Below are 17,036 nucleotides of genomic sequence, written 5' to 3'. Positions count from 1 at the left end.
CCATTATTTAATTATGCTTATATACTCTATACTGTGTCCTCCCAGCACAATAGTGTTATGATTGCAGACCACATCTGCTCTACTTTTTAATCCGTTTCTGAACAAAACTTATAATTTGAAATGACGGAATGTCCGAAAAAGAGTTGAAGAAAGAGTTGCAGAAAAAGAGTGGGTCTATTGACAGGCACATGACACGTACACTACCAATGTGAGTGCCCCCAGATGTCCCACACCTTTCGGCAAAACGACTCTTTTCAGCAAGTTTTTGACAATTCAGGCCGACTGTTCCCCATATTTCAAAACGGATTGACGCTAATGCCCCCTAATGCCCCGGATATAAACTGACCTCCAGATAATTTACTGGCATAGTATACAAATAATGAATGTTTATGAGTGCAATGGAAAGAATATTTTCATGAGTTGAAAAATGGAATGTTCCATTCAACGAAGCGAAGCTGAGTTGAATGGAACATTCCATTTTTCAACGAATGAAAATATTCTTTCCATTGCACGAATGAAAAACATTCATTATTTGTTTTATATAACATCTAAATAGATCTTTGTTATTTGATTTGTTGATTGTAATGGCCTTGCAGGAGTTAAAATATTGTACGAATCGTAGACAAATATGGCTTTTTTTTAGCAATACATTCTTGTATCACCCAAAAATAAGCCAGTCAAAAGTATTATTTTAAGGGTCTATTATTATTTATACCAAGCATTTGCTACGCAGTAAAATAGAATTTAAGCTTACCTAGCCACCGGGCCTATCCAATGTGTATTGTAAGCTTACCTTTTCACTTTTCTTGTTTTCTACTTTTTCTTTCCCCAAAGGAAAAAAATCGGAATATGGCTATTCGCGGCATTCCTTGTAGATGTGGATTATAGTTCTTCAATAAATATTCATCCAGAATTGCCGCAAATTAAGTTTGTTGTTTTAAATATCCCGTAACACGGTAGGGCCTATGCTATGCATACTGTTCGCCGATCGGACTGAAAAAAAACACACCATGTAATCTAGCCGTGCAATAGAACGTACGGAATATAACGAAAATGCACGGTGCATATAACGAAAATGCACGGCGCATATAACCAAATTCCACGGTAGTGACGTAGGCCGTAAAATAGTTTATTTATTGAATGACATGTGACCAACAATCAACCAATCAAATGACAAGGATCTACTTAGGTGTTATATAACTAGGTATATGTCATTTTCTGCAGACGAATAGCATTAGCAAAAGTTCGAGGACATCTCCCATTCACCCGTATGTGGTGAATTGACTACGTAACAATCACACACTCATCGGTATCCACTCCTTTCGAACGCAGTATCTTAATTACTAAACAAATGTATTTAGGCCAAAATATCACAATCAATATTGATTTGAATATGCTATCTTAATATTTCATGCAAACTTGAAAAACCGACTCAGGTACCGATGTAATTTCAACCAAGCATTTCACTTTTTCGCAGGCCCAATAATACCATTGACAATACATGGTACCACGCAAACAGTGCTGACATGTACAGAAGGCTGTGTGCTGCCATTCATACTACAGTTCATTCATAAAAATATCAAACTCACTCGATAGTATGAATCATAGGGTATATTCGAGCCAAATTTGGACATAATTCGGGTATTTTCCCTTTATGTACCATGCAATATTCATAAATATACCACTATAATGCCCATATTTGGCAAACCATTACACAAATATTATACAATACACAAGTGCGCTAGAAATTCGGAATTTTTTGACACGGAAAACATCTAGCTCCTCTTTTGATGTTTACTGAGGTATGTCGAGTGTGGCCTTCATCACATAAAATTGGGAAGGCTATTTAACATAATAAAGGGTTAGTTCCCGATATACTGGAGCAAGGAAAGTGGTTATTTGCAATTAATACACTATTAAATCACGTCGAGATGTAAATTGGGTGGTGATGTCACAGCTCATTAGAGTTTGTCATTCGGTCTATTGCAACTTGTTGTAATGGAGGAGGCGCCATATTTAGCGTTAGGTTTGGCTAGGCCTATTTAATTATTCTTTAACAAAGACAATAATTGAATATTCAAACCTAACGATAATATAAAATACGGCGGCTCCGCCTAATGCATGTACCTTTTCAAAAAGTATTCAATTGGTACCTGTTCTTTGGTAGCAAACCCCAAATGCCCCACATGCTTCTTGTCTGGCCCTTCTTGTATTTTAACTTCACCTAATTGGATACGAAATACCAGTTTTGTTTTTTAATTTTACTAATCAAAGATCGATGTTAAGAAATAAAATACAGTGAGGAACTTGAAAAGAAAACAATTATTATAAGGAACTTAAATTGTTTAAAATACAGACTTGACATTTAATATGGAATATTTTTTCACAAAATTCCACGACTGGTCTGGACGGAGTCTGCATAAACCGCACGGGCTAAATATTAATTGGGGTGTGTCGGAAGATGGTGTAAAATAATTGTTTGATAGAAAGCGTGTTTTCTATAAGTTTAAATTATGGTGCTCATAATGTAGCAAATTTGCCTAAAATGGCGGATTTGGGGAGGCTGAATTTGAACTTTGTGGGGGACACAATTTCGGAATTTATGCAACATTGTTCTGTTATTATCATATTTATAGGGGTCTGAGGTGATATTTCCTAAACTTCGTCAGCAATTGGCATTCATCACAGCTGAAATACACTTGCAAAGTACCAATTTTTTTAACATGGGAGCTTAAAATATGGCTCTTAAAAGTGTTACGTACTCAGAAAGTTTGAATGGCCCCTGGGGTCAAATGTTATAAACAACTGCGCGGATTCCTGGTTGTCCAATGAACTCATGATGTTTCTTTATGTACAGTAGGTTTATAACATTTGGCGCCAGGGGGCCATTCAAACTTTCTGAGTGCGTACCACTTTTAAGAACAATATTTTTAAAGCTCCTCCCACTTTCAAAACTTGCAGATTACAAGTGCATTTCAGTTCTGATGAACACTTACTGGTATTTAGGTTCAGTAATATCACCTCAAACCTCAATCAATTTGATAATATCAGAATAAGGTTGTTCAGAAATTTTACCCCCACAAAAATCAAATTCAGTCTCCTTAAATCCGTCATTTTAGGCTAATTCACTACATTATGAGCTCCATAATGTAAACTTATGGAAAACGCATTTTCTGTCAAACTATTATTTTACACCATCTCCCGACACACCCCAAATAATATTTAGCCCGCGTGGTTCATACAGACCCCTTCCAGGCCAGTGTTGGAATTTTGCGAAAAAATATTCCATATTAAATGTTAAGTCTGTACTTTGGTATTAAAATGAATAAAGTGCAGACCCTACATAAAGCTGTTTTTCTTTCTTGGATTTTTTGTTGTTTATTTGTTGTTGTTGTTGTTTTGTTGTTGTTGTTGTTGTTGTTTGTTTGTTTGTTTGTTTTTTTTTTTTGTTTTTAATGTTGTTTTTTGTTTGTTTTTTGTTGTTCTCCTTCTTTTTCTTTTTCTTTTGCATAACATAGCAGCCCATAATTACTGTTTGATTTGTGGGCTGAGGAGGAACTATTCCTGAAATATCTAATATTGTTTACTGCACATATATATAACATTAGGTTTATTTATATAGGTCTACTTGAATGGCCTGTCATACTGGCGTGACGTGCAATCAGCATGTACCTATTATACAAAATCACGCATGCAGGATCGTCATCTGTATATTTTTCTATGTACGTACGCTATACAATATACACACTGCACTGCCATAAATCGAGAGTGTAATGTATGACCTCATATGACGCCTCACTATCTGCACCTACATATTCAATATTTCTGGTACGTTTCCTGTATAAATATCAGCTAATCGTACTTCAAATATTAAAGGGTACGTAAAATGCTTTTTATTTAATTGTATTTAACATTCCTGCATTTCTCCGAAACATTGATATTATTATTATTACACTGCAACTTGATTAATACTGCTTGGTCAAGTGGCTATCGATACTGGTGTTAGTGGTGTACATGAACAGATTCAAATGTCTTGGCATACAGTATAGTACATATATATAATATAATATGTTCTTATAGGTACTATATATAATGTATTTCATTAAAGCTGGTATAGCACATTGTCAATATTTACATGCATGAGAAATAATTAGAAAATAATTCTACTGATGAATTGCCTCGGCTTCTCATTTATGTTCAATTTCAGATACATGTAATACTAATTGACGAAGTGCGTGGTACAGGGGTGTACATGAGGCGGTATTCCAAAATACGTTTACTCTTTTTCTGAGGCGGGTTTCTCTAAATTGGAGAGACATGTTGATAAATTATTTAAGATACAATTCAACTAGCCTTAAGGGATGGGGTATGAACGTTTGAACAGTATTTATTGTGGGACATTGGAGCACATCAGACATATCGAATTACATTCTGAATACGAAGAATGTCCTTCTGATATCAAATAATTTAGATTTTTTGAATTTCGCAATGTAATACACATTTTACTATGATGGCAAATGATTAAAAATTGATATTTTTGATATTTAACAGTACTCGAAGTAAACTTTATAAATCTGATGATTTATACTTAAAGTGTATGTAGGTGGGATGAAAAGCCAACCATCAATTGACAATTTTGACCTTTCGTATTGAAGATATGGATTTTGTTCCCCAAAACACCAGAAAAAATAGGTCTTTTTGGGAAAAAATCCATATCTTCAATATGAAAGGTCACAATTTTCAATTGATCGTCGGCTTTTTATCCCACCTACATACACTTTAAGTATAAATCATTAGATTTATAAAGTTTACTTCAAGGACTGTTATATATCAAAAATTTGAAAAATATCAAATTTTAATAATTTGTCATAAAATTTGTATTATATTGTGAATTTCAAAAAAATAAAAATTATTTGATATAAGAAAGACATGCTTCGTATTCAGAATGCAATTCGCTATGTCTGATGTGCTCTCATGTCCCACAAAAAAATACTGTCGAAACGCTCAAAACGCTCATTTGTCCAACTGCAAGTCTATATTATGTTCAACACAAATAGCACTCCGTGCACAAAGAACTGCAATTATGGTTAAATACCACTATTTATGTATTCCACGGGTTTTAATGGGAAACTGACTAATTTCGGGTGGAATTTTCTCATATTCAGAACTCTCACAGTTAAATGCCACTAATGTCCGGTGAAACTATATAATTTAGATGCCAAATGATAAAATACTCAACATAGCTAGGTTGGCCTGAGACTTTTCTTGTTTTAACGCACTGAACCGTAAACACCTATAAAAATGGCAGTGCGCCCTCGAAGCTGAAAATTACAATATGGTAGGGCGGGCGAATATTTACTAAACACCGAAGCCGTGCGTATGAAATTTGGTACTATTCCAACAAACATCTCATATAATGAGAGAAAATATACCCTTTTGAAACATCAAACCATAAAAAGTACTTTTTTGGGCTATATAACTTGATCAATTTCAGTGATTTTAATGCAGTCTTTTCAGCCCAGGCCTATTAGTAGCTATTAGTGGTATATAACCTTATGCCTAATTAATATACATACATAATTGATACCCCGTAATGCAATGAATAGTAGGATTCAAACTGTTAATAATAAGTGCAACAACAACTTCCATGCATGTGCATGCACAATCACAAATTGAATAGGCTGCTGGCGTAGACCAACTTGTAATGTAGACTACATCAAGATTGCATGAATGATAGACAAGTTTACGTGTGATATAAATGGTTGCTATTTCGTAAGTTGAGCTTTACGCCCCAAGTTCACCAATAGCTACCAATGATCAGTCTTCTAGTTACGCTGAAATACTAGTATAGCCTACCGCCTCATGTGCCCCCCCACCACCTGTACCATGTACTTCGTCAATTAGTATTTATACATGTATATGTGGATTTGAACATTATGAGAAGCCGAGGCAACTCACCAGTAGAATTATTTCAAATTATTTCTCAAAACAATGACCCCCTTTTTTAAAACAAGGTTTTGTACCGATAGGGCGACAAAAAAAAAACCCAGTTCTACGGGCCCGACTGACACAGATTTTGAAAAAATTTAGAAACAAATATTTCCTGTACAAATGAATTTATTTTTTCCCAAATTGCAAATATTTTCAGATTTGGGTGATTTTTGGGGGGTCATTTCAAAAAAAAAAAAAAAAGCCCGACCGACCGACCCTACTTGAAAGGTCCGTCCGCCCGTAGAACAGGGTCTTTTTCGTCGCCTAGGCGGTGAATTTGGCACTTCACGTTTGGAGTCACAGATTATATATAGAGGGTCAGCATAGGTTTGTTGGTGGTGCAGCGCCTGAAAAACTCATTTCTGTAAGATCTAGCTAATTATCAAATGTTGAGGGTGTTTGTGCCTGGCCGGAAGAATCCTTAGGTTAGCTTAGTTACATAGTTAATTGTTAATTCTTAATTGTTACGTACATAATTTTTTTTTAAATGTAAATAGGTCTTTTATGGGGTTTTCTTGAAAACGTATACATAATGACCGTGTCTTGTGACGTAGTACATAAGGTACGCGTTACAATGACCGCGGTGCGTGATGAGTTATGTTTCGAACAATTTACGCGGGCGCTGGCTGCCGTATTTGGACATCACATTATTAGGCGCTAATGTGATTGGTTCCTAGCTGTTCGATTTTTGGAGGGAATTTATATCTTATTTATTTATTACATCATATTTACCCAGGGTAACCCGATCAGCAAAAATGCTGTTCTTACACGGGGCCCTGCATCATATAACAATTGCACAACAGAAATTTAAAATTACATATAGTACAACAAAATTATTAACTTATCAAACCTTATTGTTATCAAATCAAACCAGCATGAAAAAAAAAAATATAGCACCAACTAGAGGAACAATTATTTGACAAAAAAACAAAAAACAAAAAACAAACAAACAAACAAATGAACATCTCTATATATAAATACACTGTTAAATACATATGAAACCACTAACATCATATTATAGCCTAAACCATGGAAGTACTTCTAGTACTTCCATGCTTAAACTTATACACATTCTTAAAACATTGTAAACTTGAGGCGTTCCTTACATCATAATTAATTTTGTTCCATACCTCAACACCACTGTACGAGAAAGAAAATTTAAAATATTCGGTATCATTACCATTAGAGCAAGGTGGTAACGCTAGTAGACCAGCTGCAGCTTGTCTTGTATTAATGCCATGATTATCAGATACATAGGAAAGGGAAAGCGGAAGATAAAGTTAAAATTGTATGCGGAACTAAACAGTCTAAACGCAGGACAACCGATTGTTATTGTTCTGCAAGGCTCACTCAGTCATTTAATAAGGCAATACAAACGATCGAATTTGGTATTCAAATGAACAAAATTTTGAGTTACACCTTTTCAGTGTAAAATTTTTTTTTCTCGGCCAAATGAAAAGCAATAATTTTCATTTTTTCAGTAAATGTCAGGAAAAACTGTAATGCTTGATACTGTATTTTTTTCAAATCTTAGTGTTAAACTTAGTCGTGAAATTCAGTCATTTAGTGTAAGATTTTCGATTTTGATAGGCTTCAACTCTGCCCGCGAGCCTTTTTTGGATCAACCTTTTAGCTTTTCAAAGTAATATAGTTCGCTAAAGAAGGATTTTTCCCAACTTTCTAACGCACATCACCGTGAGCGATATATCATAGTTTTGTCAGAATTTCCGTTTTGATTCCATAATTTTTGACTACCAGTTGAAAAATTTTCAAATCCACGCGTGAAATACTAGCATTGTGGATCGATATCTCTGGGTGCCCGGCCTGGATACAGTGTTGCCAGAACTTCAATATAGCAAAGAAATTACCTAGTGTTTCAATTATCATGAAGGTGACTGGGTATAGTGTCTTTTGTTTGTGATTGCTGGCCACCGAAAGTCATAATGAAGCAGCCAAAACAATACAAGGTTAAACATGGAAGTTTATAACAACCTATTATAATGACCTAAAGGAAAAATCATTTATGGCAACAATGAGCCTTGCATTGTAAGTCATGGTTCAAATGTGTTGAGTACCCACCCCACCCCCATAGGCCTACATAATATTACATACCGGTACCTTATAATATTTATATAGCACGGCTATAGCTATACATTTAGAAAGTAGGTCCTATAGCGCTAAATTATGACAAATAGGCCTACACAAACCCGAACGCAAGTCTGAAGGGTGTAATGAAAATGCCAACCCGCGATGGGGGGGTCATTCAAAATTCACCTGGAGATAGGAGGGACATAAAATTAAAATCCCCTCTAATAACACGCGAATTTTGTTAGGTTTGGATTTTCCCATGGACCTCATCCTAGGTAAATAAACAAACAAAGAAATAAACAAACAGACAAAATGGTTTTCATAATCATGGAATCCATAGCCCCTATAAATTGAAATTGCAGGCTATCACGGGAGCAAATTTCCAAAATTCACCTCATTTACCAGAATTGGGGATTTGGGCTACCAAATCGCTGGTCAGGCAATCCTGGTTTTCAATGGAAAAGGGACCTGGTTGACAACAATTGAAATATCGATTATTTCTGCTGGTTGCTCTCGAAATAGAGTACTGAGTTTGACATTTCGGAGCATGAAGGGAAAAAGGGTAAAATAAAACGGAAATTCTGACAAAACTATAATATATAGACCCACACGATGTGCTTTACAGAGGTGGGAAATATCTTTCTTTAGCAAACTATATTAGTTTGAGACGCTAAAAATGAATTCTGTAAAAAGCTCACGGGCGAACTAAAGGCCTATAAAAATCAAAAATATCACACTAAAAGACACAATTTGATGCTTAATTTTAACACCAGGATTTAAAAAAAATGTTCATCCAAGCACTATGTTTTTATTTGACATTACTGAAGAAAAAAAAAAAATTTTGCTTTATATTTGACCGAGAAAATAAATTTCATAGCAAAAAGGTGTATCTCGGAATTGTGCTGATTTTAACATGTATCGATCGACTTTTAGCGTGACTAAGCAGAACAAAAGAACGGTTGTCCTGCGTTTAGACTGTAAACGGCTATGAATGAGGGTAATGACTTTGCATCAGTTATTTTCGAATATTGTGACAAATCTAAACATTTCGCTTGATTCCAAACACAATGTTTAGGTTTTTCACAATACCTTCAAAGCATATGATGCGCATTCATTACCCTCTAATCAATAACCTGCATTTCGTCCGTATATTCATGGTATTTAAAATTTATTATCTGATATTGGATTAAACACATCGCGTCTATCCATGAGGTTATGAAAAGTCCTTTATGCAAAATATTGTGTTTTTGTTGTTTCGTGAAACTAATTTGTAAAATGGCGGCAATGATAACATAAAAACTTTGCACCATCTGTTTTACGGTTACTCATTGCTTGAAATCGTTCGACCAAAAAACAAACCCCTCCAATTTACCGCAAGGTCCTAAAACAGATAGCGCGCAGTTATTATTGTCTAATTAATTAATTAGTGACATATTGTTGAAACACATCCCGGGAATACATTTGCCTTTTAGTTTAGGAATACAGACCGGAAACGTTCAAATATTTTGCAAAATATCCTGCTGGCAACATTCACTCGTGTTGCATGAATAGACCTTTTTCCCTATTTCCCATCATGCACGATTCCAGGGGGTACTTCCGCCTGTTCATTACATTCTGGAATACGGACATTTCGACCGGTGCCGTCATCGGAAAACAGGAATCACGAATCATGGCGCACGATTTACCTTTCGGGTCCCTAAACAACATTTCTATGCGTTATTGATATGTAGTCATCAGGAAAAAAGTTTCCTGTTATTGAAACCTAACTTTTTACACATTTTATAGACCTGGAGGTGAAAAACTAAAGACTGGACACGCAGTGATATAAGGGCCGGTGTCCGTTTCATTTTTTCAGAGATGAAAAAAACCCGTAAACAACAATCTCTTACACAGATGTTCTACATCGCTCTATAACCGCATCACTCGTGTATTTATTGATATATAATTAGTGACATCGATGGCCTTTACGAAAATCCACATATATGGAATCAGTATGCCCATATTAAGAAAAAATAATTACCAAGACCATCGGATGCACACGATCTATGAGGTTGATGAACTACGTCTTCCCCCCCCCCCCCCTGGAATAGTGCATTGTGGGATAGAGAGAAAAGGTCAATATATTATCTGGACATATTTGGTTCCCATTACATGGAGCATAGCTATATTTTGTTTCTTGCTTTGTGTGTGTGGATGGACTTATTCGGGAAGAACTTTTGGTATGTCTACATATTAATAATAATTATCGTGATTTTTAAAGACTCTTCTTTTTTTCTCTTTAGGATAGACACTTAGCTGTCGGTCAAAATAAATTGAAGTAAAATAATGGCGACCACAACACCAGTAACTGTAACTCCTCAAGCATCAGGAGCAGCAGCAGGCAATACACAAATGATGCAAAATACATATGCCCCGCAACAGCAAAATGTATATATGATGCCAGTGCCTCAACAGGGGAATACGACTCGTATTGTCCGACCAGTGCCTGGAGTTCAATGTCTTTCTATTGCAACTATTGTGATTGGAGGTGTGGTGGTGATTCTTGGTATCGTTGCCATAGTGCTTAAAGCTCAATCTTCATATATTGCAAATCCAATTTGGACTGGATTGTTGGTAAGTGTATTGCATTATTTTGATAGCGCAGTTTGGCATGTATAGTCTTACATGTTGGGGCAATGCCTTTCATCAAGATCAGTATAAAAAAGTAACCCCGGGGGTGGGGGCACTTAACACAAATGACCATACGGGTAGACTCCCCGGAAAGACCCCCCCTTTTTTTTTTTTTTGGTTATCGCAGCTCCGAAAGACCCCTATTTGACCAAAATAGAGCTTCGAAAGACCCTTGATTTTGATAATTTCAGCTCTAAAAGATCCCACAAAATTGCTCATTCCTCATATTTCTGGGGTTTTTTTCAGGAGATTTTCAAACAAAAAACCAAGAAAGACCCTTGATTTTGACTGTTCGCCGCTCCAAAAGATAATAACCTTTGGGCAAGCAGAATGGTTTTAGCAAAAATGTAAAATTTATTTAAAGCTATAATGTATGATAATATAAATAATATATTATGGCGTCATTTTTAAAAGGAGTTTTTGGTGTCTTTTGCAGATCTATCAAAATTAAGTTATACTATAGTTTTACTAACACTACGTATGACATATAGACGAACTAAAGCGTAGGGTTGCCCAAACCAAATTTCAATTAATGTCAATCATACACACCGTAAGTTTTAGATGTAGCTTGCAGTATTTACAGGCGTCGTTGCATGTTGTACGTTAAATTGGGTAAAGCATATCCATAATGTACGTCATTAAGGAAATACGTAATTAGTCTTTGCTTGTTTTTCCCAGTTTTTGGTGACAACTGGTATTCTTGGGCTGTTTGTGCACAAGAAAAGACACAACTTGTGTATGGTAAGTTTTATAGGAAAAGGCCTCATCATCAAATTTAACTGTGCGTAATTTTCTGCAGCATGGACTTTCCGCAGAACTGTTCAGCAAACAGAATATGCAACTGCCCTAGTAATTCTATAAATTTACCGATTCTAGTTAATATTCTTCAATAACTTTAAGATTGTGTGCTTTACTTTGACTTTAGGCAATAATTTCATTGACGTCCATTTTAGTTTCAGCGCAAAGTTGGCTAATTATTTTCAAAAGTTATACGCATATCCAGGATGGATTGTTATTCACCATTCAAATATATTTTGTCCGAGGCGTCTACAATGCTGGCCAAAATGTGTTGGGACACTTTTGGAAAACGTACACTAAGGCCTTATTTCCGTAATTTGTAACGTCATGAAATGGAGGTTTCTTTGGTGTCAAGCCTATGCATTTTCATAACACCCCAATCCTCTTCCTTTCCCACCAATCAATGTTGGGTGCCACTAGGCGCGCCTGACCAAAAGAGTAGGATTAAAAATTTGATCGGGGGAGTGGGGGCTTATTTACATAACCCTATCAAAATCGGTCCAACACTTATGGCCAGCATTGTAGGTTACCACTTATATCTGATATGTGTCCGTCTATTGCCCTGCCAAAAATGGTGTATTGATGACTAAGACTAAATTAAATAGTGCCTTATACAGTGAGTGTTCCAGGACGGATGTGAAAACAACAACAACAAAACACACAAAGAAAAACAAGTGCCCTGGGAACGTGGGCTATATATAGCAGGATAATTATGATATGAGCTATAGTGGTAGTGGGAAAGACAATTTAAATAATGGTTAAAAACAGAAATTTCTTGATGAACAACCTATACTGACTTCTTCTAACTGTTTCATTTTTATTTTATTTTTTGTCATTTTATACCATGAAGAATATTGCCTTCCTTGTTATGAGCATAATATCATCCATATTTGCCTATCAACTGATGGAATGTTTGTGGATATTTGCAGCAGCTGAATGGCCATGGGGATGCCATCCAGGTCCAGGCCTATACTATGATGGCTGCACTCCATATGTAAGAAATTATTCGAATAAAAGAAGTGAGGTCATATGAAAAAAATGAGCAAAAAAAAATATGGTTCTCGAATTGACGAAGAGAGGGTTACTTTGGATGTAAAATATCGCATTGTTGGCAGTTGTTATGATTTAGTTTTGTTGGGTTTTTTTTCAGGAAAAACGAGGCGGGCCCCTTTTTTTTTTTATTCCGATAGATATTCCTTATGTTAATGTGTTTAAATATTTAACATTTATTCATTTCCTTTTTGGTTCTCTTTTTAAAATTATTTATCTCGTTTTATTTAAGCGTTAACAAAATATGTGGTGTGATAAACAAAATCAGTCTGAAATCGGTCGTATACAATTTTTAGTTTCTTATTGGATTGTAATAGGCATTTGCAAAGCAACATTTTGCAGAAAAACCCCACCATTTCAAAATATATGAGCAGCTAAGGTTAGCAACTTTTTTAAACTTGTGCGATTTGGTAGTCCGCAGCATCTCGTGAGCTTTAGCAAAAATTGCATTGGCCATTTGATTGCGAGGGTGTAGAAGATTTCAAATATCACAGATAGACTTTTGTAGATTCTATGGTTCTTGAGTTATATTGTAAAGAGAGCTGAAACAACAACACTTTTGTAAAACGTACATAATTCATTAACATCAATAAATCAAACAAGTTTTCAAATATGATTTGTAGAATGAACTTTTGCAAAACATCAAAGTGTTATTTTTCAATAATATATCGATTTAGATAGATTATTAGATATTATGATCAGATCATAATAAATTAGCGACTTGCCTCTACATCAAGAAAAAAAGCCTCGTGTCATTTTGGTTGCACATTTTATAGAAATAATAGAATAATGCAACTCATATGATGTGAACTACTAACTCATATGATATGAGCTGCTATTTCATACGATATGAAAAACACATTCACTAGCATCATGAAAATAAAACATCAGTATGAAAAATCACAGAGAGCAGAAACTAAATTATACCAAATTATATTTTGTTAAATTCGTCTATTTTTCAGGGGGCACGAGTTGCAGTTAGTGTTGTAATTGGCTTCTGTGCTCTTGCTGCATTGGTACTGTGTATCATCTCCTGCTCGGTTACTTTATATGGAACTTTTACGTGCTGCTACAACTGTTGTAAATGTTGCAGAGACGGTTCGCAATCAACTACAATGGTAATATAATACATTCACAACCTTTATTTAGAGGTTAATGACTGCGCATCAGTTGTTTTGAGGGCATTGTGAAATATCTTAACATTGTTTCTTTGGAACTGAGGGATAATGTTTAGATTTTCACGATACCCGAAAATCAACTGATGCGCAGTCATTAACCTCATTCATAACCGTCACTTTTCACTTTTTAAATTCCATTTACGTCACATTTTCATCTTTTAAATTTGAAAGATACAATTCTAACTGTATCTTTCGTTTTCCCTGTAAAAAAATGAATAGCCGAGTAAACAGTCCGGTCCGACTGCCTGCTCAGGAAATACTGACGAGTCAGGCAGTATTTTTTCATCAAGTTTACTAGTAGTTAAAATAAAGGTAATTTGCATAATATTTAAATCAAATTTTTAAAAACCGTTAGAAATTGTTTTGTTATTTAAATTATTTTCCTCCCGGTGGAATTTTTTTTCGCCCGGTGAAAAATTGTCAACTTACACGTAGCTCATGTGTGTCAAAGTAAAATTTCCACCGATCTTTTATAAAATCACCATGAACAATTTAGTCCTTAGTCTGTCAAATTCGGAAGGGTTACCAAAGCCTGTGTTGCCTGCACAGGCAACATCCTGCCTGACTCGGCAGTATTTCCTGATCAGGCAGTCGGACCGGACTGGTAAAGAAATACCGCTAGCGACCAATCACATTATTGTCTGTGATTTGATTAAACATATCGCGTATAGATGAGTTGACCTCAATGTTTATCAACAAAGGCAAGGGACCGGTATATCTGTATGCTTGAGTGAAAGGTAAAATGTAAAAATTGTTTATTTTTACAAACTTTTGAGGAAAATTTTGTATTATTTTGTAAAGTGAAGAGATTAAAGTGACGGTTATGAATGAGGTTAATAACTTTGCAGCGGTAATATGTTAGGCATTGTAAAAAATCTAAAATATTGCTTTGGACCTTGGAATATCCCTCGGATATTCCTCTGTTCCAAAGGCAAAGTGTTTAGATTTGTCAAAATACCTTCAAATAACCGATGCGCAGTTTATTAACCTCTCAGTGGAAAATCGTTAACATAAAATCTGTGACACAAACTTCCTGATAACACAAAAATGTTTTTCAAATTCGAAGCATATAATTTATACGATACATTAAAGTGACCTGATATCACAAAAATCGGAGGTCCTTTTGTATTAACAAGGTTCCATTGTATATTTCTTTGATCCAAAAGTCTCTATACACTGTACAGAGTTAGCCTAGAGATGTGAGACCCTGAGAAAATATTATTTTGGTTTTTCTTTATTTAATTGATATCACCAATTGTTTCATATAAAAATTAATATATTCATTAATACCAAAACTTGAAACAATTTTTCATCTTTGAAAAGAATGTGTCACCTTAAGCTTGGGTAACCGGTAACCTGATTGACAGCCTCACCCACCCCCCCCCCCACTTTACCCCAAATGATTTTGTTATCAGATGAAAGCTCATATTTCAACAGTTTTTTGTTGATATCTTCGAAAATACACCGATACAACTCCAAATTTCAATATGTTAATGAGAAAAATATGATCTTTCAATTGATATCATTTTATTACAGGATCATGATGATTATCATTAATAAAAACACTCTAGACTACCAGTATCACGCTGCATAAATGTCAGTAATTCCGTAAGAAATTATTAACATTTACGAGCAACATTTTATGTATACATAAGTTTTAAAGAATTCGATTCTCCAAATATATCGGGTCACCTTCCTTTAATAATGGTACTTTATTTTCTTTCTATTTTCAGGTGCAGTATTCCAATCACACTGGAATCGTTATGACACCAGTTGCTGGTAATGGTCTGCAAGGTACAATAAGGCCGTGTTTTATATATTATTTATACGATATTTTAATGTTACGTTTGACGTGCTATAATATACAAATGCAGTAAACATTTTATGTTTTCTTTTTAAACTAAATTACGAGACCTGAGTAATGTATGTTAAAACAAGCGAGTCTCATCTCACAATGTTAATAATGCGTACTACTTGTTGGGAGTGATTATTGAACGACATAATGCACGCGCACTGAGATGTTGATGCATCTAATGCACGAGCCCGCATGGGGAAGTGCATTAGACGCGTCAACATCCCAGCACATGTGCATTATTTTGAGCAACAAGTGATACGCATTTATTAACTTTTATATACACGAGAAAAAATGCCATGGCTTTTTGCTATTTTAATAACAAAGTTCGAACTAAAAATGTTGGAAAATACAAGCAAATATAAATGCATAAACTGCGTGTAGTATAGTCCGCAGAGTGCGAGCCCGTCCATTTTACACAATCAATGCATGGTTCACATTATTTTATTGTTTTCTCTGATGGTTCTCGTTGTCAATAGAGTATATAAACAACTTATAAAGTACACAAATGTTTTCTTTGCAGTCATGAATATGCCTCAAATGATGCCACAGAGTGTACCTGGTATGCAGCAACAGGGACAGGCCGGCTCCAAACCTATGTTCATCGTAGCCACACCTCCACAAGCATACCTTCAAAATTCACCACCAGCGTATGCCTCAGCACCGGAGACATTCATAGTAGCCAGTACCCAGCCTGTTTCGAACCCGGCACATCAATCGGCACCCGGAAACACACAGGTTACCGGAAACCAAGACAACAATGCGACGGCTCCATCAGTCACCACTTCATCTGGTGGCCAAGTTGCAAAGAATCCTGAAAACTGGCAAAAATTCTAGCGGACTCTTCTAAATTCACGTGTAAATTAACTATAAAATGATATAAATAACATTATAGATACTGCTGTTTTTGTCTTTGTCAAAATGGTCCAAAGTAACGCCAGGTGGATGTCAGTTCATAAGAGCAATGTCGGGGATTATAGATCACAATTTTTCAATCGATTGGGAGAGATGAGATCCCACCAGGTCCGACCGAGTCTCCTACACAGGTTACGCTCCCTGTGGAGGGGCGGAACCAAACTGGCTGATGTGGAGACTAAGCCAGTTTGCGTCGGTCTGATACTCGTCTATCCTCGTCTTTGACCATGCGCAGATCTGGCTGGTCAGGAAGATATTTAATATCCCGAATTTATAATATGCCTACCAGTTCCACCGTATTACCGATTTGCTAGAGAATATTTGTTACCATGTTTAATAAATTCGTATTAATCGTATAATAAAATGTGGCCAAACATGATGCAGTCATGTCTACAGTAGAATTCATCTCGACCTTTGCAGGACTTAACCCCATTAAAAGCTATTAAACCAAGATAACACTCATTGAAACAGCTCAACTGATTAAATCGGATCTT

General features: G+C 35.6%; 1 protein-coding gene across 4 annotated transcripts; it reads left to right on the top strand.

Moving 5' to 3' along the window:
* Positions 1-3,698: 3,698 nt before the first annotated feature.
* On the top strand, positions 3,699-16,874 carry LOC140148897 (uncharacterized). 4 transcript variants are annotated; one of them, XM_072170996.1, is made up of 7 exons: positions 3,699-3,828; positions 10,362-10,692; positions 11,428-11,490; positions 12,398-12,541; positions 13,560-13,715; positions 15,509-15,569; positions 16,151-16,874. In XM_072170996.1, the coding sequence occupies exons 2-7, from the start codon at positions 10,405-10,407 to the stop codon at positions 16,462-16,464; spliced, it is 1,026 nt and encodes a 341-aa protein (XP_072027097.1). In that variant the 5' UTR covers positions 3,699-3,828; positions 10,362-10,404; the 3' UTR covers positions 16,465-16,874. The 4 variants fall into 4 exon arrangements, with proteins under 4 accessions (XP_072027097.1, XP_072027096.1, XP_072027098.1 ...); XM_072170995.1 differs by having other exon boundaries at positions 3,721-3,877; XM_072170997.1 differs by having other exon boundaries at positions 3,725-3,877; positions 10,367-10,692.
* The last annotated feature ends 162 nt before the right edge of the window (positions 16,875-17,036 follow it).

Source organism: Amphiura filiformis, chromosome 3 (assembly GCF_039555335.1).
Source record: "Amphiura filiformis chromosome 3, Afil_fr2py, whole genome shotgun sequence".
Lineage (NCBI taxonomy): Eukaryota > Metazoa > Echinodermata > Ophiuroidea > Amphilepidida > Amphiuridae > Amphiura > Amphiura filiformis.
The sequence above is the reverse complement of the archived record's forward strand: the minus strand, read 5'-3'. Positions and strand labels throughout refer to the sequence as shown.